Source organism: Rhynchophorus ferrugineus, unplaced genomic scaffold (genome assembly GCF_030347505.1).
Source record: "Rhynchophorus ferrugineus isolate W39M unplaced genomic scaffold, kcgeb_rfMv2 rfM6, whole genome shotgun sequence".
NCBI classification, from domain to species: domain Eukaryota; kingdom Metazoa; phylum Arthropoda; class Insecta; order Coleoptera; family Curculionidae; genus Rhynchophorus; species Rhynchophorus ferrugineus.
In genome coordinates, this window is record NW_027472585.1 from 11661921 (window position 1) to 11685933 (window position 24013).

The following is a 24013-nucleotide window of genomic DNA, read 5'->3' on the forward strand; positions in this document are numbered from 1 at the left end:
TAAGACCGGATGTCTTCTGGGATGATTTCTAAAGTTGGTCACTCGCCAGTCGGTAGGCTTAATGCTGAGGACCTTGGTTCGGAGCCCACGTTAAAATTTAGGCCCAGTACAGATAAACCCATAGTTGGTAAAAGAAGGCTTTAAAATATATATAAAAAAATAGTTCTATTGAAAAACAAAATTCTGAATTCTTCTATTTTACAACATAAATTTTCATAAAAAATTTAATCATTATATGAGACAGTAAAGTCATAAATCAAACAGGTATATTAGCAAAATATTAATTACTTCCTAAAAGATGTTTGTCACCTTACATATTTTGACCTCGAAGGCAATATTTCTTATTTTTGTGTATCAACATCCTATTATATTCGGTGCTAAATATCCACAACATCAAGAAGTACAAGTATAGGAACTTACGATTTGAAAAACAACAGTACTACCTTTATAGTTGTCATCGTTATGAGATAACAAATGTTTATTAGCGAAAATATCTTGTAGATCTGTTCACAATAGCAGTGATATCATCAAATATAAAAAGTTACAACATCGAAATATTTTTTATATCCGAAAGGTTAAGTAAACGTGGCGATATTCTAAATGAAAATAATACTGTAAATTGCAGCCGATATGTAATGAATTCGATACGGCTGTTTTTGCGGAGAAGCCATGAATTTATGTTAAAATATTGGTCGTTAACCGAATTCCAATAAAATCAACGGTATCGTAAAACCTTCGTTCTCGCTCTTTACCCATATCCTATTTATTATAATAGGCCGCCCACGGTATCAAGAGGGACATGATGATAGCAAGCGAACGATCTGGTGCATCTGACTCCAGTCGCTATTTGTACCATTCCGTCCTTGATGCGGTCCCACCTCAGCATTTCTACACTTCACTAACATATCACGTCTTGCTGTGCAGCCGTTCTAAGGGAAACATTAAATCAACTACAGTGTGATTCACATTAAAATACAAATAATAATCATAGAGATATCTGTCCCATCTGAAAAATCAGCTTTTACATGTTTATGTCCACAAAATTCAAAAAGTATTGAATAAATTGACTTGAAATGTCCAAAGAATATTATGTTTTAACAAAAAATATTTCTAAATGCTTTTCAGTTCGAAATTCCAATTCGAACAGAAAATTTGTGTTATAATTTGTCGCAAATAACCTATGATAATCGTTATTATTATATGATGGAACATGTTTTCTTGGTTAATCATCAGACTATATAATAATGAGTCTAAAAGAAGCATACTAAGTTTGTACATGCAATGGTTCATATTAAACGCAAAAAATGTTTATTTAACAAAATATTGTATTGTAATCAAAGGTATCCCAACTAACAGTTATTAATACATAAAATTAAATATGGAGATTTAAAAATAAAAACAAATAATTCCAAAATATATATATATATATATATATATATATATATATATATATATATATATATATATATATATATATATCTTTTGGGGGCCAAATATAATATTCTACCAGGATGAATTATTCTAACATATTAAATATTTACATATAAAACTAAAATAGTTTATATATTATAGATAAAAATTAATGATTAATATTTAATTCATTTAGTATAAAAGAGTATTTATTATTAAAACAGTACATTATAAAGTAATTAGTATTATAAATTGTTAAATTTATCATTTTATCAATATTACCAAATTATTTTATGATATAATAGAAATGCACAACTATAACCTCTCTAAATTCATATTTATCACATTTATTAGCATAGCAATAGTGTAAAGATAATTGATAGATACTTAATACACACCATTCAAAAAATATCTGATTGTGCTAAATTTCATGATGGATTAATTTTTTCATACAATCAATCCCCATTTATTAACATACAAATTTAAATAGTGAAAGGATATTTAAACAAATCATAATTCAAAAATGTATTTAGTACCAAAATCAATATAATTTAACTTATATGCTATTAAAAAAAGTATAATTTATGCCTTCTTTGTTTTCTCTAGAAGCCTACAAAACCATAAAGTTAAAACACAATTGGATACTATTCTTATACTTACCTTATATTTTTATAATCCAACAGGGGATCAACAATATTAAAGATATTGTAGTACTGAGAGCTTCTTCGTGCTATATCTGCCGCTGTTTCACCACTGTTGTTTTTTAAATTAGCATTGATATATGGGTGCATCAGGAGTAACTGTACAGTGTTATAACAAACTCCATGTGCTGCAGCTATATGGAGTGGTGTTTGACCTATTAAATAGTTATTTAAAAAACAAGTTAACTTTTTCTTTTAAGGTAAAAAGATCAACCTCCTTCAGAAGGTGCATTTACATTGGCTCCACACTGAATAAGATAAGCAGCACACTCAACACTATTCCATTGACAACAAGAATGCAATGGTTCCCACTGCATTTCAGTCTTCGCTGATATATCTGCTCCTTTTTCAACAAGATATTGTACCACATGCAAATGATTACCATAACAAGCTCTATGTAAAGGAGTGTATTTATCCTTATCAACTGTATTAATAAGAGTTATATCTTCCTCCAAAACAGCTTTAACAGTGTCTAGATCACCATTTTCAGCAGCCTTCAATATAGCATTTTCGTTTTTCTCTACAATATACTAAACACTATACATTTAATGTTAGATTCATATACATTAAATACCTTTAGGATTCCTGCTAGTATCTACATCATTTAAATCATCATCCCAACCACTAACCAGAAATCTACTATCACTCATTTTTATTTATAAAATTAATAATATATGTGAATGAACAGTTAAAAACTGTTAAGGAATTTTAATAAGAAATGGTTCAGTATTGGTAAATTTAAATATTATAATTACCTAATTTTTATATAAAAATTGGGGTAAAAACTAATCGGTAAACAAAAAAAATAGGAAAACCTTTTATACAATACGTAATGTTGGCTGCCTAAGCGTATTTAAGAATCGACAAACGTAAGTTTCTATAAACTTAAAAAATAGAGTGTAAGAAAAGATACAGCTTAAATGGTATGTCGATTATCATTTTAAATTGACAATTAACGACTTTTAGTTGTTTACGGTACCTGTTTTAATTTAGGAGTACTCGCCACACCTGTGTAGGGCAAATTTGTTGAAAAGGTAATATAAATTTAAATTATACTATTATGTACTTCTATATTTAATTAACATGAAGCCAGTATAGTATGTCAAATATTCCTGTAATATAAAAATTATTATTTTTCAGTAAACACTTAACGTTTTCTATGAAGTGAAATGTCTTCAGATTTAGGGAGACCCTACGATCGAGATTATAATTTCATCCCAAACCCTTACAATCAAGACCCATATTCGACACATCAATCAATACAGCCAAATACTTTATATGAACCAGTAGCTGAAGCTTCAGTCGATAAATACAGTCACGTTGGTGATTTCACACCATTTTACATAGTAATAACAATTTGCAGTATCATAGGATTTTCTCTATTTATACTAAATATTGTTTTGGGCTGTTGTTCTAAGTATTCAGCATATTGGCAGGATAAACATACTGGTGTGTAACTGTAGTGACTATATTATGTTTATATACCTACATTACTTAATTTTTTTTTATTTAATTTTTCAGGCAATCGCTGGATTGTGTCTCTTTGGACAGCCACACCTCATAACCAGACACCATTGGATTACTCTGTTGAACTGCAAGAAATTTCTTCTGTTAACCAAGTGGTGTATGACCATCCCCAAGAAATTGAGCACAGTGAGAGAAGTGAATTTTTAGAGCTTAGAACTCAAAGAGAAAGTGAAATCTAATAACAATACAAAATGTTTCATGTATACTGGCCGGTAACTGCTTTTGTCACTCTAATATTAGTATTAGGAGCCATTATGACACTATTGAAATGGGGCCCAAAATTCTGCAAGGTAAGGCATACGGCCTTGCCTGAGAGGGAAGTTTGGCATCATAAGGCTTATGAACAAGAAGTATAATATATATTCAATGTTATAATTTAAATATTCCACATGCTTAAGTATATTAAAAGCAATTACTGATCTGAAATGTATCCGTCCACAATTTATAGATTTTCTATATTTTTATTGTAGATATGTAAGCTTGAAAATTTTATATTTGACATTTTTTAAATAAAACTCATTTTAACAGACAATATTTATTTGTTTTATACACATCCCATATATATTTAAGAATTTACAGATAATATACTTTATTCAATATAAAGTTATCCATATATATGTTAAAATTGCAACTATATTTTATGATAGTAAATGCAATTTATTTAAAACATTTATATCATCACATCATTTTTCTGGAAATAAATTATAACAGATGCTTTCACAACACTGTTTCCAAATTAAACTGAAGTAAACACTCAAAATATTTAATCAATCAGTAAAAAAAAACTACTGCAAGCAATTTTATATTTCTAAATTTAAAAAATGCCAATAACATAAATGCAAATAAAGTTATCTAATACATTAAAAATACTAGATACAAGACCCTTTAAAAAAATTAAGCCTTGATTTATACTTTTTCAGATGGAGGGAAGCTGATATTTTCACATTTAACTACCAATATTAATCTACCATTAATATATCTATAGGATAAATTAATAGGAAATAACTGGTACATAAAAACTTGAAAATATGATACTGATTGTTTAAATTAGTTCTGCTCCCATCTTTTGTGTATTCCTGGTTTGAGATCCACTATGTGTACATGTACAGCTTGAAATTTTTCATATTTTGGTGGAATTGGGCATAGTTGGTACATTACTCTATCCCCAGGCACTGGTATGAATTCATCTTCTATGCTGCAAAGTAACAAAAGTCTAAGAGTAAGTCAACTAATATATATATATATATATATATATATATATATAGATTTAAAAATAAAACTTAAAATACTTCCAAAAATATAGATCTAATTGTGCATAGCATCACATGTGTGCCAGATAAAAAAATACCGCATTATATGAAAATATTAGTTCAAGGTTATGAAACTCATATTAATAAACACATAGCATTAACTTACTCAGAGATGTGGACAAACAGATCGTCACTCCCATCTTCAGGGGATATAAACCCATGACCTTTTTCTCTGCAAAACAGCTTCACTTCTCCATATAGATTCTTCGTTTTTAATATACGCTCACATCTTAAATTGAAAAATATTGAATTTGAATTTATCTTCTCTACAGTAACTTACGTTGAATTGGTTCTAGTCCTTTTAGTGATTAAAGGAATTGGAATCAAATGATTTAAATCAATTGATTTATCGCCTTCAGTCATGTTACTTATTACTTGTAAACAACTTAGCAAAACCTTATTTAACGGTAAAACATCAACTTTAAGCTACCTAAATATCCGGCAGTTTCTGCTTCTAAACTGTCACATAATTTAAGGACATAGATAGGTCAGGTATTATTCAAGCTACCAACTGAAAAAACTACGCGACTTTGGTTAAAATAATGTCTAGAATAGGTCATTTGACGAAGAGGAATTTGACAGAAATAATAGCAGTTTCTTACTGCAAAAATGGTTTTATTTTTATAAAATAAATTATTTTATTGATCGATCCTAGTCTGTAGGTGCCATGTCTCAAAACGAACGGTAAAATGTTTATTTTGTTCCGTTTCTAGTTAAAATCTAACCAATTTGAAATAAATTATAGGGTTCAAGAAGAGTTAGAAGCTCTTGAAGCAATACTAATGGATGATATTTCAATTATATACAATGATCAGTAAGTAAAATAAAACGGTTTTGTTTATACAAATAAATTGAAAAATAAACTTTTTGTGCAGAGGTTGTGCCGAACTAGTCAAGTCCACAATATTTCCTTCCACAGCCAATGAAGTGGAAAAACAGTATGTGTGTGTAACTTTGGAAGTGCAGCTTCCAGAAAACTATCCAGATTGTAAACCCTTGATTAAATTAAAAAGTCCACGGGGATTAGATGATTCAACAGTGGATCATTTATATAGAGAAATTGACAAGAAGTGTGAAGAATATATAGGACAAGCTGTAATATATGAATTGATAGAGGTAATAAATGTTTTATGTATTAAAATAATTTGATTATTTGTTAACTTTGTAGTTAATAAGAGAGAATTTAACTGAAAGTAATTTACCCACTTGCCAGTGTGCTGTATGTTTATATGGGTTTTCTGAAGGTGATTGTTTTACCAAAACACAATGTTTTCATTATTTTCACAATTATTGCTTGGCTAAACATTTGATAGTAACTGAAAAGCATTACCATGAGGAACAGGAAAAACTACCAGCTTGGAAAAGAAGTACTGAGGGATTTCAGGTTAGTTACTAAATTGATTATTTCAGCTATTAATTCATAATATTTTATTTTAGGCTACATGCCCTGTTTGCAGAGAACCTATTTCTTGTGATGTACATGAATTAAGATCATCTCTGCCACCAAAGGAATTAGAAAATGCTCAAAAGTTTGAATTGACCCATGAATTAAAATTGTTACAAGAAAATATGCAAAAGTTGTTTAGTTATCAGAAAAGTAAAGGTGGTATTATAGATATTGAAGCAGAAGAAAATAAACTTCTACTTATAACGAACTCTAGTGATGACCCATCTGATGAAAATTCTGATGTAATACAACAGTAATGCACCAACCAAATCAGTATTTTAAATTATTTAGTTATAGGATCCAGGGCCTAGCATCCCAACAAACATAACAGAAGGATCATTGGAAAATGGATTGTTGAAAAATCAGAGGTGTTTTAACAGGTTCACTAATAACAGATGACTAAAGGAGTCTATTCGATTTGATGATAAATCCAAGAAAACTCTTCTAAGTGTTGTTCAATTTTGATATTCCATGTAGCCCTTTGTGCAGGACATGTTACCTTCCATGTGTTATAGATATTTTTGTTTTTATTTTTTATTTTCTAATTTTAATACTAGTTCATATGTACCCATATATGAAATATCACCATATATTTATTGTTTTAGTGGCAATAATAAACATATGAATTTAAAATGGTTTTTATTTTTGTAAATTTAATTCTCAATTCATCATTTTGAATAATGTAAAGTAACACTGTATAGGGCTTAGAGTCACTTTTGGGTCACTATAGTGATCAATGACTACCATTAAACATTATATGACTATATGAGAATATATTAATTATATAGGAGCTATGGATTTCTACTAATATATATAAATAAAACAGAACACATTAAATAAATAATTTTAATTACATTGCCTCTCAGAAAATAATAATAATAACGAAAAAAAAAAGAAAAGAAAAATTCAACAGAAAACTAATAAAAATTTAAATATCTTGCTTTGTAAAGTTTTAGTTAACTTTGCTGGACTGAAAATATATGTCTCATATATTCTTATAATATACGCATTAAACTTAGGTGCCTAGTGCATAAAATATCTCTTCAAATATTTCATTTGGGACTGGGTAATACTTTTAATGAGCATTGGAAACCACTGAATATTTGGTAATTCAATTTCGCTACTGTCAGGTGACTACTTTTGGTTGACTAGTTCAGTCGATTGTTCATAGAATAAGGAGTAATTTTATATTTATTGTTCTTAATCTAATCACTTAATTATTACATATCTTATGACTTCACACTTAATAGAACACCAAATTTCGAAGATATTCTCCTTATAAATTAGAAAATAACTTTCAAAATATGAAAAAAATGTAATAATGTTTCTTATTTAAATCAAATATACAGAACAGAATTTTCTAAATTTTAAGATTTGAAAATGTTTGGTAATTTTAAAAACTATATTGCGCGCCATATTACAGATAACTATACTGATGTACTTTTATAATATATTTTAATACAGATGTCTGTAATTTATTTAGCTATTTATTTATACAATTGTCTATCATATTTCGTTATAGATTTCTATATCAAGGGTCTATCAAGGTTGCTATGACAGGTTTCTGTACAGCGTTACATATTTCTACAATATGTTGTAGTAGGTGTTCAAACGAACGGAGAGGGCGGCACGTAAATTTTATGCTTTGATTTACAGTACAATATAGATTTCTGTAACTATCTTACGCTAATAGTCTGTTATCACACAGCAAAACAATTGTTATTGTTTAAAGTATTATACAGGATATACAATTTTTTTTCTGGGCTTTTATTATAGAAAACTACAATTACCGAATTACTAACGTTTAGGGTAGGCCTCGTAAAATAGCACTAGGAGGTATGAATATATTTAAGGATATAATTAATAAAGATGTACTTAATAAAACTAATGGAGTTTTCAAAGATGTTTTATTTAAAATATAGAAAAAACGCTTACAAAAGAAAACACGAGACTAACGGAAGTACTTAATGCCGACTACGACCATGAACTTTTCGATAAAAATCTCTGAGTCTAGAACTGCGATGTGAGCAGCTCGTCCTATCAGAGCATTCGCAGTATTTGGTAAGGCATGGTGAATGTCGTATCGTACCAACTTCAGATCCTTCTGTGCTATTATCGGTTGCATAATGTTGTGGACCATTTTCCGATAAATGGTACCCTGCTCTGATGTGTCTTTCAACGACTCTTTACAAAGCTCTATCCTAGCTGAATGCAATGGAACGTATCTGCAACAAGAGGAACGGGAATGAGCGGTTGAAGGCTGGATTAAACACCTTGGTGGTACCTATCTTGTCCGGATCCACAAAGTAGAATATTTTTGAAATGATGTAAAGTACTTCTTTGACTAAGGCGATATAGAAATGATTGTTGTGGATCATGAGAGTCTTTCAGACATAATTGTAGTAAAGACCCAGATTTTTTCCATTTTTGCATAAACCACATACCTGTATAAAAAAATGCAACGATTTTATACAATATATCTATGTATACTTCTATTCTACCCCTTGTACGTAGAGCGTTCCAAAGAGGGCGGGTCGATAACAGGAGGTATGTTTTTGATGATGACTTGTTGAAGGTAGTGTTTGTTTTTATATTGAAATAGTTTCTACATTCAGGTCTTTATGCAGATTATCATTACGAATGTCTTGATTATGTGCCATCTTGATTATATGACGTTTAGCTTAGTTTCGCTATTGTCTTTTGTAGACATCTAAATTTTATTATGGATAAATATACGCCACAAGAATGAGCAGAAATAGTGACTATATTTATTATGCACTCAGTGGAAATTGCGTTAAAAATATTCTAATCGTCCAGTACCTCGTAAAACTACATTTCATCGTTTACATGTGAATATTCGATAATACGGTACGACAGCAGATAGGCCTCGTTCTAGGAGACAACGGATGTCTCGTAACGCCGAAAATATGGCTTTGGGGCGTGATGGTGTTGCAGAGTCGCCAGAAACATCAATTCGGAGACGTGGTTCCTAGTGACACATTTCTGCACACCGTTTAAGGCGAATTTTGAAAATGTTCCCGTACAAAATTCAATTAGTCCAAAAATTGCTACCGAGAGATCCTGATTTGGTAATTTCTGTCTCTCTCTAATCTCTCTAAACTAAACCTATAGTCTATTCAAAGTTATTTTGTACATACGTCATCTAAATTTGTGACGTCGGAACGTCGCAAAGTTGCCGCACCAACTCTGAGTTTCAGTTCAGTTTGGCTTTGACATACAACAGAATTCCAATCTAAATAAATTGTAATGATTGACCAAAAATGTTGTCAAATATAATTTATTTTAACATTATAGTACAACTAAAAACTACAGTTAATTATAACCTCTTATCCGATTATGACTTTGACAGGCTCATTCGTTTACGTGTTGGAACTAATCAGGCAGCATTGTGTCTCTTTTTAATTACAATAAAATGAGAAGGAAAATAATGCCTGATTCTGAAACGAATTTATAAATTGCTACAGGCAACACATTAAACATCTTGACGACGTATGTACAAAACAACTTTGAATAGACTATATATATTCTAGAGTTGGAAACTTTCGACTGAAATTGACTATCGACTGTTTAGTAACTAACTACTGTTTACTATCGACTGTTTCAATCGCTGTTCTTGTTGTATAATAGTATTCAGTAATTATTTTTTCCTTTTAATTGCGACATATGTCAAAATCATAACGATGATCTGAGGGTTATTTTTAATATTATAGCGCTTGTAATGTTCTTTCACATTGTCATCTTGAAAATGAATGATGCCACAAGTCTATGAAAACGATGGTAAAAGCGTAAGAATGGTACGCCAACATCGATCCGCCCTTATCGAAACACCCTCCGTTATCTACTTACCCATATTAACTAATCCGCTACTGTTGTATAAAGTTCCTAAATGTGGTCCAGAAAGTGATAAAAAAGTATGCAGTCTTGGAAGAAGAAACTTCATTTGAGGTCTGGTTAAAGCAGACCGTATGATTATGTTGCCCAACGAGTGACCGACGAAACTAACACGAGTCGGCCGAATACTGCTGGAGTCCAAATAGTGTAGAATTTCACTAACTAAACTGTTAGAGGCGATTAAAACACGTCTACTTTACACAATGATTTCTTACCGATCAGTCATAGTATCAAAGTCACTAAAGGTGTCACCCTGATTTCTCTCAGACATTAAAAAATCGAGATAGGCTCCAGGAAGACCCATTTCCAGATAAGTCTTCACCAACCTTAGATCGGCGGAATTACCATCGAGGCCATGGACGCAGATGACCAAATGCATTCCCTCTGTAAACATAACACAACTTACAAAATATCTAGGCTAGTTCGCTAAATTACGACAAACCTGGTGAAAATATCCGAAACTCGTCAGCGATATGGAAGTAGGGCACTGTGGAGGCGTATGTATTGAGATCAGAATAAAGGAGTCCTTGGAAATTTAATTGACTTTTGAATTCTTTCTTTGCTTTTAGGAACGTCTTTAAGGACTCGTTGTTGCCTTTGTAAAAGTTGAAATCTGAAGCGATGTTTTTATTATATGAAGCTTGTTTAAATCAATATATTAATATATAGATGGTTTTGTAGACATAAATATTTGAAAAAATGTCTAGAACAGAATTGAATGCCATAATTCGAAAAACCCATGAATTTGTACTTCGATATAAATAGCAAATTCATTAATATCAAGTAAACTAAAATGGAAGGGTACAAAATAATTTACAGACCAAACCTATTATTCGGTTGTGAGACGTGGGCACTGTCAAAGAAAGATGAAAGTGAGATACACGCTGTAGAAATGAAACATTTCACAAGAGTAAGGGGTGTATCAGACGACAGGATGAGAGAAGATAGACAGGATGAGAAGTAAAGAAATAAGAAAAGATTTCAAACATGATTCAACTTCAATTCAAGAAGAAGGCAGACTCCAGTCGAGCAAAATCTAAGCAGAAATTAGAGGAAAAGTGGACGAAATGTATATATAGAATAAGAAAAAATAGACACTAAACACCATAATGTGGTACAATGTGGTACTAAGTATTAAAACAAGTTAAAAATACTAAAATATATATTTAAACTTATAGGTTGGCCATTGATCAGGTCAATTGAAGGGTCCCCCGCCTACCATAGTAAAACACATTTTTTTGGCAAAATTAGTTTTTTTTATTCAATATTATTCCCTTTAAGGGTAATACACTCATTATAGCGACCCTCCTTTTCGATACCATTTTTGTAGTACGATTTGTCATTTGCTTCAAAATAGGCCTTAGTTTTGGCGATCACCTTTTCATTCGACGAACATTTCTTCCCAGCGAGCATTCTTTTGAGATTTGAGAACAGGAAATAGTCGCTGAGAGCCAGATCTCTGGAGAATACTGTGGATGAGGTGAATTCATGGATTTTTGCTATAGTTTTCACTGACTTGTTACATGGTGCATTGTCTTAGAGAAGCAGCACATTCTTTTTCTTCAAATGCGGCCGTTTTTCTTCGATTTCGTCCTTCAAACGGTCCAGTAACGCTATGTAATAGTCGCTGTTGTTGGTCCTTCCTTTTTCAAGGTAGTCAATGAAAATTATTCCATGCGCATCCCAAAATACAGACGCCATAACCTTACCAGCCGACTGTTGCGTTTTCCCACGCTTTGGAAAGGGGGATGACTGTCGATTGGACTTCTGAGTGATACCGACGCAAAAACTTATATATGGTATATTTCGCTTAATCATCTTTAAAAACTGCTCTGAATCATCAACTCGTCGTTGTTTTTGGTCAAACGTGAGCTCGCGGGCGCCCACGTTTTTGCACAGAGCTTTCTCATACCTAAATATTCGTGAATTATATGACGTACACGTTCAGCTGATCTTTAGAGTGTCTGCTATTTTATTCAATTTCATTTTACGGTCATTCAAAATCCTTTTGTGAATTTTTTTAATGTTTTCGTCGGTAACAACCACTTTTGGGCGTCCACTGCGTTCACCATCTTCGGTGTTCATTTGGTGATACTAATCCTTGATGTTTGATTTTCCTGGGACAGTGTCCGGAAACTCGGCATCAAGCCAAGTTCTTGCTACAACTATATTTTCCCTTCAAAAACCAATATTTGATCAACACGCGAAATTCCTTTTTGTCCATTTTTTTTTCACAATAACAAAAGTTGTTTCACAAACTAATGATCCGACAGCTGTCAAATTTATACACTCATCTTTTGAGGATTAGAGCTAACTAAAAAACATATGGATTTAATTCTAATAGCGTCATCTATGTGTCACGCCGGGGACTTTTCAAATGACCTGTTAATTGTAGATATAGGTAACAGTAGTATCGAGTTAAATAAGCTATATGCAAGGATCGCTAGAAAATTTTAAGTGCTGCGGCACGTCTTGAGAAACGCGTTGCCAGATTGACGCATAATACCGTGGTGGTATAATCGTTCGAGAAATGAATAGTAAAGAATCATAGATGAAGCTTAATTGAGAAAATCAACCACAGAACGACAGAGCGCATTTAGGAAGAGAGCAAAATCTAAAACAAGCCCACAGGTCGGAGATAGGCTTTATAGAGGACTAGACTAGACTAGATAGAGGAGAAATATTTCAAAAGGAATTATAACAAGAGATAAGGGGGGAATAAAAACGAAATAATGAAAGGCCGGACAAGATCAGCGAGAAAAATAAAAAATTGAATATTGAGAATAATAAAATCAGAAGGAAGATATACAGATAATAGTCTAGAAGACGAATACATAAATAAAATCGATCCTTAATTATTCCAACTCAGAATGAAAAAGCAAACGATTTGCGAAATGTTAATGATCCTATTTGGATTAAAAACAAATACAGCGAAAAATTAAACCATTACCACTAACTACAGACAGTTAAAACCTTTCTTTCGAAGCGTTGTTGATAAACCATAAAGCCGAAATAATATATCCTCAAACTGTTTGATGAAACTGAAGAAAATACCTTCATGTTCAGTCTCGCCGTTATTCTTCAACCTGAATTGACTCGATTGTGGCTCCAGTGTCGTTTGTGTATCAATCACGTGATAAAGTAGATTATCTACGGCGTTGATTTCTTCTTCCGGTACCTCCGCAGCATCGTCGACTTCGTCATTATCTGAAAAGGTTGGGTTTGTACTGCGTTTATTGAAATTACGACTGGCTTACCATTAGTCGTAATCGAACTGGAAGGAGAGGCCAAATCTCGGAATTGTTTCGGAGGGGGTAACGCGATGTCGTCATCATAAACGCTCACGGGGGTTTGATTAAATTCACAGCCTGCAATAATGTATGAATATGTTCTATATATGAAAAATTACATCACGTTAAATAAAAGCAGAGCAGATTGGACTCAAAATCAAAAACTGGTTAGTTAATTCGTTTATTAAAAGCTCTGTTATTAAAAGCCTCTTTACATACGTGGTTTAAATATGGGACAAAACATCAAAGCAATCAAAGCATAAACAATCTCGAAACAAAATTCTTCAATTAATTACCAATGCTTATCGCTATGTAACCAACGAAGAACCGTTAATAGAAGAACGGATTGGATAGGCTTTGGAGTGGCATTAGAAGAAAAAATCAACTTGGGAGGCTGGATGCACACTGAGGATGAACTGAATTTTGAGGCGGAGAAGTTGATCGAGGATATTCAGCACTCAGAGTGGCAAAATACCCCAGAAATAAAAACGAAGCGAGGAGGAAATTGCATTATTCCAGGACTTATCAGAATAAAACTAAACTGTACATCTCAACTGATATACGAAATAAAACAACTAAAACATGACACATGAGTGAATTTCTGGGTGTACTTAGAAAGCTACCAGAAACTTAGAAGGACCTACCATACAAACGACTCCGATAAAAAATGTGGATGGGAGCTGGCCAAGATAAAATCAGGAACAGTCTACAAGATTTGCAGACCACCTTGTTTCAATCCCATGACGTTAAATAAATTATGTCCAAGTTACTCCAAAAATTTCTATTGAAATAGATAAAAGCAATCACTGAGGAATATTATCTGATTCCGGATCATCAATTTGGTTTTAGGAAACAACATTCCACGATTGATCAAGTCCATATAATCACCAATATCATATTAAAGTCATTAGAAGAAAATAAAATTTGTTCTGCAATATTTTTAGATGTTGCTCAAACTTCCAATAATGGTTTGACATGAGGATTTGGCATATATAGCTGACCGATAGCTCAGAGTATCAGAGACTTGGGGAACTTTTGATTGGGGAAAATACAAGTAACAACAGAGAAGTGTATTGGGTCAAATCCTTTATCTGCTGTATACTCGGGATTTGACTATATTCAATGAAAATGTTGCTGCTACATTTTCAAATGACACTGCAATTCTAGCCATCCTATAACAATACTGAATGAACTGAAAAGTTACAAACAGGTATTGCTGGACTACAACGCTGCAAAATAGTGCATAAAAATGAATAAAAATAAATTAGTCCATATTGATTTCAACAACAAAATAATCAAGCATCGGCTAGTATGTATAAATCAGCAAATATCTTGGCATGGCTCAGGTGGAAGCCACATGCTAAGAAAAAAATATGAAGAACTCAAGCTGTAGTACAGAAAATGTACTGAATATGTTCAAAATAGTATTCTGCCCTGTCAGTATATAATAAGCTTTAACTTTACCAACAAGTCTTGAAATCAGTATGGTGTTCAATTCTGGGGTTGGTTCAATCAAAGCAATAGAAATATCATACAAAAATTTCAAAATAAGGTACTATAAGGCATTTTTGATACTCCGTGGTACATTCGTAATGACAATCTTCATAACGATGTGAAGGTAGAAACTGTCGATAACGTTATCCAGGACTATCCCAAATACATGAATAGAGTCCCCATCAGCATATCAATGCTGAGATGCTCCAGCTTCTAGATCTTGGTCAGAAAATTGAAGAGAGTAAAGCGTTAGAAAGTGCCTGAGCAGATTATACTTAAAATCAAAAAGCTATACTTTGGAGCATTGAGTTGAAAATATGGGGTTAAATTAAGATATTTAACAAACCTATATTACGGATAATTACTGGACCAAGCGAATGAGATCAGGAGATTTATAGCGATAACAACAATGTGAATTCGCCTTTGTAAATAGTATGGTATTCCCCAGAAAACAAAAGGTTTTTACAGAATTATGGAATTCTCAACATCAAAAGAGAAAATACCAAACCCTCAATCAAGGACTCAACAATGGAGCTGGACCTATAAAACTCCGACACAGATACTTGACGGTCACCCCTGGTTCCAGAAAATATCATACCTCGGTCTGAAGATGCGATAAAAATGGAAGATTTAAATAGGCAATCTAGTACTTTTCAAATAAATATTATTGTTTTAATTATTTTGATAAACGATTTATGAGAATATTGAAAATAACAAACAATTTCTAATATTTCAAAAGGCAATCTAGTAATTTATTATTCTAATTAACACATAAAAGTATTCACAAACATTTTTACTTTTCAAATAAATATTATCGTTCGAATTATCTTAATACAATTTAGGTTACTAATTACATCCTTGATCAAATGCTGTAAAAACCTAAATTTAATATACCAAACATTATAATAAAAATTTTTAAATTCGACACTGATTGATTTGTTTAAAACAAAATTATATAAAGTATCGATTAGTTCAGTAAAATCTTGATTTAGTATATAAAACTTTATTGTAAAATTTCAGATTCGCTACTATTTTACTTTTTGACTAATTGGTTTAAAACAAAATGATATAATTTCGATTCTATTAAACCTTTTAAGGTAAGATGTGACTAATAACTTACCTTTATATAATGATATATCGATTTTTTGTTCCTTATCTTTACCCGTTTCTATTTTAGATGAGTTCTCTAAATATATTTTCGATCTCAACTTAATTCTGTTGTCCTCCCTCTTATTTCCACCATTGCTTTTGTTTAATCTTCGAGTTTCAGCGGACAGGTTGATTAGTTCTTTTTGTAATTTATCTAGTTTTGATTCTAGAGCACTTGTGGCAGGATTTGTTATATCAGTACTCGAAGCAATCGAACTGCTTCTGAAATAATAAGTAAATACATTAGAAGGATATATAAAATATACTAACAAAAAATTATAACGACATATAATTGATATTACAGTTTGTTTTACAATATTTCTTTTAAATTTGTCTTTATATTTCTATATTTCTCATTAACAATTATACCATTATGTATTGTTTTATGTTCAGTTCAGTATAATGTGTTCTTTTAAGTTTGGAGTTTTATGTTTTATTTATAAAGGAAGTTACAGCATATGTACCACAAGGAAGTGTACACAGGTTATATACCACAAAGGGAATTCTTGCTGTCGGAGATGATAGTGAAGATGCCACACGAAAATTACAACAGGAAAGTGACAATATAAATAATTTGACCAACCCTTGTATATCAATACATAAACATTATTAGAGACTAAGGTAAGACCGATAGGCCCTAGATATACGATATTGTAAAAATAATTTTTGTGTTAATCGGCAACGACCAGTAATAATATAAGAACAAACAGACTGTGCGTTTTTTTAAATGAAAATTTAAACAGTAATTCAAGAACTATACAGGATTGGTATTGTATGAATGTTCGTCTGGTCGGTCGGAATGTGTAGTTGCCTGTGCGATTGTTTGTCCGAACACTCACTACTATTTTTGGAAGGACTTTGCACGTGAACTAAAAACACTGGTTGAAGAAAAACTGGTTTATTTTGACTTAAACTGATACTTGTGGTCGACGGGAAAATGGACAGGATATGAGGTTAGGTAAAGGAAGTACAGTAGCGCTGTGGAAGTGGTAAGCTCACTGACAGCCTTCATATTGCACCTATTACTTTCGTCGAAGTGTGAACAAAAATATATTGCATTGCATTGAGAAGGTCTGAATTTGTAGCGAGGATATAGCATTTGCGGGAAGTACTACTTTGTTAATTCAATTTGAAGGAAAAGGTGGTTAAATGTAATCGAGTGACGTGTAAGGTATTATACACCATCGATTTTCACATGTGAATAATGTGTGTAAATAATTTCGATAACCAGAATTTCAAAGCATTAAGTGAAAAGGGGCTAGAATATGAACAAAGACATAAAAATGCTATTCTTCAGCATGATAGCGCTCGACTACATGCTGAGAAACCGGTGAAAATATACTTGGTAACATTAAAATGGGAGGTACTACTTTATACATCCTATTCCCCAGACTGATTATTATTAGACTTTGCCCTCTGATTATTATTTCTTCTAATATATGAGTCATGATCTATCTGAGCACTTATTATGAAGATCTTTTGGAATCCGTAAATTGACTGAAGAAAGGAAAAAATAGCGCCTATCGATGGGCAATACTAAAAACTAAACTATTGAACTTCGAGCAAAAATTTACGTGGTTGAAAGTTCGTTGCCGCTTGCTGACATGATACGAGGCGGAGGGGACGGTTTCTTAACGCGAGTCTTAACTACAGACGAGACATGGGTACATTATTACACTCCGAAAGCAAGATGTTGTCTAAAGAAGGAGGAAGGGGCGCCAGTCAAAGCGAAGACAACCAGGTCCGCGGGTAAGGTTCTGTGTACGGTGTGGGCGTGCTGTACGTCGATTTCCTGCGCACCCAACGTACTATTAATGTTGCATACTACTCTAACCTTCTAAAAACACACGTGAAACCCACTTATTTCTCGAAACGGAGGAGCTTTCTCAGACTAAGTGCGATTCCTCTCCAGGATAACGCGCGCCCTCATACCGCGCGTCTCACGCTCCCTATAATATCGGAATTAGGTTAGGAGGTACTGGAACGCCCTCCCCCTTACAGTCCGTATGTATCATCCTGCGATTGCTACGTGTTTGGACCACTGAAAGAAGTCCTCGGAGGTCAAAGATTCAAGAAACAACAACATCAAAAAAATTTCGGAAAGATGGACAAACTGCGTAATTAGTGACGGGAAAAATACAGTACTTAGAAAAATTGTAAACGTTTGTAAATTTTTTATGTGAGTATTTGTCTCGATCACATTTGTACCACCCTCGTACATAAATGCATTGTACCAGTTTTTCACAATAATGCACCAATAAAAAAAATCAATTTATAGGCCAATATATATTTGCCATAAGATAACCAAACAAATGCTTTCACATTAAATCTCTTCACACATCACATCTCTTCTCTACAGGTACCTATGATGGAAATTTAAACTAATCTATATTTTTTCTTGAATAACGACCGTATTATTAAATAGGCTCTATAATGCTCTCTAATTTGTTTACAGTGATTAACATTATTTTTTACCTGGAGGTAATCCAGCCGCTTTGTTCACTTGTTGACGATGAACCACTGCTGTAATACTTGGTCCTTGTATAATCAAATTTCTCCTCCAACTTCGGGCTTATATTGGGCAAGGATTCCGTTCCAGAAGAAACCAACAGAGGAAACAATTCTTCCGTCAAACACGAGGTACTGCGCACTTTCCGGATGGTACCGTTCAAAGCTTGACTGTCGTCCGACGAGTCCGCTTTACGAAACAAATCGTGCGATAAGCTTTCGGTTGAACTACTGGTCGAACCTATATCGAACATTTTTGATTTTCGACTTTGATTGTTTGTCACTTTAGTGCCGTTCACTAGTTCTACGAGATTTTCATTTTTCCTAGTTTGATTACGAGTTTTTTGATTTATCAGAGAATTGAACCGCTTATCGTCGCTGGTTTTCCTCTTGGGCGAGAAGATCTGCATCGAAGTCGAACGGAGAATGTTCGATCCAGTCTCGCCGTCAGTCTGACTCGCCGATTTCACCATGATACCCTGTTTACCGTTAATTTCGACCGAATCGTCCTTTTTCGGCATTTTATCGCCACTTTTCTTGTACTTTTTACTGTGTCTGATGTTGAGAGAACGGAAATTATTAATCGGACACTCGCACACCCTCTGCCCGTCGAACTCGCCCTCCAGCGCGTTCTTCCGATGTTGCTTCAAGCTGTATTCGCTGGCGACGTTCTTCAGCATCTGCGTCTTGTAGAATCGGCCCGATTCCAAATCGGAATGGTGAGGTTTGGACACCGAGTTGGCATTCTGGATGTTGGACATCGATATGTGGAAACTGTTAGCGGACACGACCTGAAGGTGATCCAGCGATTTACTGTGGCGCGTCGGCACGGTGTTGCTGAAGCAGTCGTCCCACTTGTAGAAGTCGCTTGTTCTTTGGTATTGCTTCTGCGGCTCCCAAATATTGATTCCGCAAGAACAGCTTGTGTTCTCGCTGGTTTTTGATCTTTTAACGTTTGTAGGGCCTAAAAATAAAAGAGTAATAGTAATTTGGAGGTAGATAATATGATATTAAATGAAGTAGTTAACTGCTTGTAGTTCAAGGCCCTTTGAAGAATTTTTGATGTTGTTTTAGAAGTATAATATTGATTTCAGATGCAAGAAGTTAAAGTATATTTAATCGCTATTGTTCTTACGTTATTTCATAAAATCTGAATTTAGTTATATTACCTAAGCAACTATCTAGAGTTGTTTTCTATAGGACTTTCTATAAAAATAATTAATTTTTAAGATTCTAATCCCATTTTAAATATTGTTGTTGAAAGTCAGCATTATGTGAGGTCTATGCAAAAGAAATTACAAAAATAAATGAAGTAATATAGCTTTGTAGTGTTCTTTTAACATACATTATTACCTATATTACCTATAGTACCACAGATATGTTTTAATATCAGTTTAGTGATAGTTTGTAGTGTATCTAACTGATTACTTCTGTTGTTATAATAAATACATTAAATCTATCTTTAATAAAATAATGTGTAGTATCTCCACTATAAGTCTGTTAGGTGAAATTACCATCCACTCTTTCATTTTTCCTTTTATTGGAGCTCTCATAACGAGTATCAACCAAATGCTAAACTCTATTCTATAACTGGAACTTCGTTTATCATAGACAGTTTCCTGTGTCTTGTCAGTTTTAAATTTTCCACCATGTACATTTTTCGAGTTACCAATCGACACATCATTGCCTATCTAATCCAAGAGTTCTATTCTATTATAGACTACAACCTTATGTTTACAAATGGCTTCGAATCTGCAAACGGCATTGGCTCTAGTGTTTCAGTAACCAGAGTAGCATTTCTTTCTAAACTGCCTGACCATGATTTGATACTGTTTACAGGTTTATACGCTATTTTAATAGTACTTTAATATGTAACTCTTTCCAATGATAGACACTCATTACAGTGTTTCCTCAAAACATCCAGCCTTAACTGTCTCAATTTCTAAACATTCTGTCTTTTCCTTGATATTCAAAGATTCTCCAGTATGGATTCTTTTCCACATCAGGTAACATGAATGCTGATGCTCTGGTCAAATAGGGAGCATCTATCCTGCCCTCCTTACATAAACCACTCTCAGATCTCAACACAGATCTCATTCTCATCATTAGAATGTTCTATTTACATACACAACAATGCCCTTCAATACTGCTTGCGGACAATAGGTCTCTTTCAGATTAAACCAGATATGTTTACTAATAATCATAGTTAGTTCATGCAGTAGGATGTCCATCTAATAACGAATTTTGTTTGGATTTGCCAACTTTTGTGAACTATCTCTTCAACGAATGTCCTGGTTCAATATCAATTAAATCTAACTACAGTTTGACAGAATATAGAAAGGATTTTATTGGAGAGAATATGGACAGAATGTTTTTTTCGCGAGATCAGTTATATTCATAATATGTCCCTTTATTTTATAGCTTTCATATTTATTAATATTTTTTAAATATTTAATTTTTAATTTTTTCTTCAGGACCAAATAAAACTTTATTTATTGTATTGAATTTTAAATACAATCCGAAATTCTAAATATTTATTTTCAATAGGGTTAGCTGCTTTATGGAAGCTATACTGTTTATTAATAAAATATACTAATGAAATTTACACAGAAATCTTATGGACCAATTTTAAAGGCCACCTAAATTTTACATTCATAGTTAACAAAGAATGAAAACAAGTATATTTGCTAAATTTACTATATGGATAATTTTATAGAAATTTTCCAGATTCAGATAAATGATTTATATACTGATTTCAATTCCCAGATACTCGTTAATATAAACTTTTTGATAGAAGATATTGTTTGGATTCAAATGAATTTGATTTAAATGATATTACTTGTCGTTACCTGCTAGTTTTGGTGCTGAACATTGTTCATACGTTCTTTTATCATAACCAAAAGGATACTGATATTGATCTTCGAAAATAATGGGCATAGAGGTACTATCACCGTCCAGAAAACTGCAATGGACAGGTAAGGGCGGCAACAGTTGCATATATTTTGATCTAAAAGAGAACAATATTTGGCTAAGAGGAAATCAATAAACATAAAAAACAATTTAACAACTTATTGACTGAAAAGTGATCTATCTCTCTTAGACGAGACTGTAACTGTAGATTTAAATTATGTTTGATAGAAACATAGTCTTTACGTTGTCGTTGTCGAATTCTTTCAAAAGTTATTATAACATTGGGGATAAAATTTTCAATTAAATTAGTATAAGAACTGAAGTCCCTTAAGCCAGTCAGAGGTTTAACTAGCAAGCAATTGAGCGTTTTTAAGGTATGCCGATATGTTGTTTTCCGATGAAGCTTATTGAAGCTATTAAAGTGGATAAATCCGAAACGCGAGCATCAGGAGTTCAGCGAAAAGCAGGATTTCATTTTCCTAAAATTACCGTACGGACTGCAATATCGACTGGAAGAATTATTGACTATTATTGGAAGTTGAAGTTGATAAATCAAGTTTACATTTAAAAAATGTATGAGTATTGAAAACTGACTGAAAATCACCTTCTACTATACATCTCAACAGGATCTAGTTAGAGTAAGTACATCAGTAATAGAGAAGAAAGAAGTTTTAGGAGGTTTTGCTTCTCTAAAATGGTATGCCTGAAAAAGACGAAACCTTACAATTAAGTCTGAAATCCGCTTCTTTCGGATGTTTATCCTGTTACATTACGACATCTGTAAGCTTGAAGTTCTTGAGTTGCGACAATTAAGGCAAATTTTACATGTTTGTCTTCGAAAGCATTTTAGGAATGATTTCATTCGTTTGAAAAGCGACAATCAGTGCACAGCTGAAGAACAAATTTAGAGACGTAGATTACAATGAATTTGATATGACGAATAAAATGTGGTGAAATCACCCTTTTTAATAAAAATAAATCAAGATCATAAAAAGTGATCCAAAGTAAAGAAGACTAATATTGTCCGAGGCCAGAACAGTTAGGGTCATTCGCCAACTGTGGAAAGATTTAATCAAGAATATTTCGAAGTCCTGCGACACCAATAACAGTGTATTGGTTGCGATATAGAGTATGGATAGATGATGATGATGATAATATAACACGTGATGATATGTAGACGGCTTTTTTTCAATATGTTTCGAATTTTTCAAATATAAGTCTTCTTTTGACATATCAAATAGCTCAAGAGAATGTATATCCGAAATGAAGAAGTCGCAATGAAATTATTGCATTTGTTTTAGTTAAAGCTGATTTTCTTATTAGTTAAAACTTGTTCCATTTTCGCAACTTCAATCACGCCAATTAGAACACAATTTACATTATACTAACCTTTTGAGTAGCTCAGATATAACCAAATATTTATGATATTTAGTCTCGTAACAATCGACGGCGGATTTTCTCGGATTATACACCAGAAAAAATAGTTCCGCAAACCTACGCACCCTGAGATGATGGTGTTTCTTGCTCAGGAATTGCTGAATCGCGATTTTGCAACTGAACGTTAACAGAAAATAATTCCACGACTTGATGTTATCCGCGCACAGCTCCTGTAGATTGGAAGTGGGCTTATAGGGATTTCTTTTCAATAACTGAAACGAAATTGTCGCCGGATAGGACCGATAGTGGATGATTTATAACTCGCTTACCTTCGTGCTATCGTAGTCGTTGTACTTAACGATAAGAGTATCGTAGTTATCCGAGACGATCTCTTCGCGTTGCAGCAAGAGATATTTGTATTCTTTGATGGTCGTTTTCAGATTATTGCTGGCATCTAAAAGAACGTTGTACGCTTCTAAATATATTTGGGAAGATTCGTTTATCTTATTATAAGACTTTTGACTGCTCACTTGAAGGACGGGATTGTTTAATGTGGAACAGTGACTCGTGCGGATTTTGCTCCACGATTTTGATGATTTTGGTGCACTAAAATATATACAGACGCACATGCAATATAGTCCTTCCAATAAAACGGCCGATACACGTCATAGATGACGTCGAATTTATGCCATATGCAGTTTGTAAAAATGTAAATTCGTTCGCTTCGAGCGCATTTCTTCTGCTTGTTCTTTTGGCTAAAGTCTTTTAGTTAAAAAGTGACCATTCTATAAAATTCGATTTGTGTTGGTACTGGTAGACCCTGTTGTCTTCAAAATTCTTTAAAGCATTCTATATATTATAAAATCAAAATTTAAAGTTGATGAGGCAATATTGCGACGTGCTGACGTCATTTAATTTGATAACGTGCATTGGCTGTTTTATTGGATATACTATATGTATAATTACACCCTATGGTTT

At 32.8% G+C, this 24013-nt stretch overlaps 5 protein-coding genes across 7 annotated transcripts in view; 2 read left to right on the forward strand and 3 right to left on the reverse strand.

Moving 5' to 3' along the window:
* Positions 1 to 1920: 1920 nt before the first annotated feature.
* Positions 1921 to 2898, reverse strand: LOC143198677 (ankyrin repeat domain-containing protein 49). Its single transcript, XM_076408034.1, has 4 exons — positions 2686 to 2898; positions 2326 to 2631; positions 2071 to 2266; positions 1921 to 2020 (listed from the first exon to the last, which is right to left on the reverse strand). Exons 1-4 carry the CDS (start codon positions 2759 to 2761, stop codon positions 1993 to 1995), a joined length of 606 nt encoding a protein of 201 aa, XP_076264149.1. The 5' UTR covers positions 2762 to 2898; the 3' UTR covers positions 1921 to 1992.
* A 117-nt stretch (positions 2899 to 3015) lies between these two features.
* wrm1 (wurmchen 1 transmembrane protein) lies at positions 3016 to 4170 on the forward strand. Its single transcript, XM_076408035.1, has 3 exons — positions 3016 to 3145; positions 3252 to 3560; positions 3633 to 4170. The coding sequence occupies exons 2-3, from the start codon at positions 3281 to 3283 to the stop codon at positions 3815 to 3817; spliced, it is 465 nt and encodes a 154-aa protein (XP_076264150.1). The 5' UTR covers positions 3016 to 3145; positions 3252 to 3280; the 3' UTR covers positions 3818 to 4170.
* Positions 4158 to 5419, reverse strand: LOC143198679 (cold shock domain-containing protein CG9705). The gene is made up of 3 exons (XM_076408037.1): positions 5229 to 5419; positions 5055 to 5177; positions 4158 to 4833 (listed from the first exon to the last, which is right to left on the reverse strand). Exons 1-3 carry the CDS (start codon positions 5309 to 5311, stop codon positions 4686 to 4688), a joined length of 354 nt encoding a protein of 117 aa, XP_076264152.1. The 5' UTR covers positions 5312 to 5419; the 3' UTR covers positions 4158 to 4685.
* Positions 5420 to 5499: 80 nt separating this feature from the next.
* On the forward strand, positions 5500 to 7028 carry LOC143198676 (E3 ubiquitin-protein ligase RNF25). Of its 2 annotated transcripts, none has more exons than XM_076408032.1 (6): positions 5500 to 5632; positions 5694 to 5762; positions 5824 to 6064; positions 6117 to 6332; positions 6386 to 6637; positions 6693 to 7028. In XM_076408032.1, exons 1-6 carry the CDS (start codon positions 5616 to 5618, stop codon positions 6792 to 6794), a joined length of 897 nt encoding a protein of 298 aa, XP_076264147.1. In that variant the 5' UTR covers positions 5500 to 5615; the 3' UTR covers positions 6795 to 7028. The 2 variants fall into 2 exon arrangements, with proteins under 2 accessions (XP_076264147.1, XP_076264148.1); XM_076408033.1 differs by having other exon boundaries at positions 5503 to 5632; positions 6687 to 6827.
* A 1260-nt stretch (positions 7029 to 8288) lies between these two features.
* LOC143199176 (protein FAM135A) overlaps positions 8289 to 24013 on the reverse strand; it is a 41901-nt gene continuing 26176 nt past the window's right edge. For both annotated transcript variants that reach the window (XM_076408998.1, XM_076408999.1), the window contains exons 6-17: positions 23365 to 23641; positions 23048 to 23307; positions 21598 to 21755; positions 18716 to 19712; positions 16212 to 16462; positions 13565 to 13675; positions 13362 to 13514; positions 10750 to 10920; positions 10523 to 10691; positions 10263 to 10474; positions 8680 to 8839; positions 8289 to 8620 (exon numbers count right to left, since the gene is read on the reverse strand). In XM_076408998.1, the coding sequence (XP_076265113.1) occupies positions 8347 to 8620; positions 8680 to 8839; positions 10263 to 10474; positions 10523 to 10691; positions 10750 to 10920; positions 13362 to 13514; positions 13565 to 13675; positions 16212 to 16462; positions 18716 to 19712; positions 21598 to 21755; positions 23048 to 23307; positions 23365 to 23641 (3193 nt within the window). In that variant the 3' untranslated portion in view covers positions 8289 to 8346. The remainder of the gene's footprint in view (positions 8621 to 8679; positions 8840 to 10262; positions 10475 to 10522; positions 10692 to 10749; positions 10921 to 13361; positions 13515 to 13564; positions 13676 to 16211; positions 16463 to 18715; positions 19713 to 21597; positions 21756 to 23047; positions 23308 to 23364; positions 23642 to 24013) is intronic.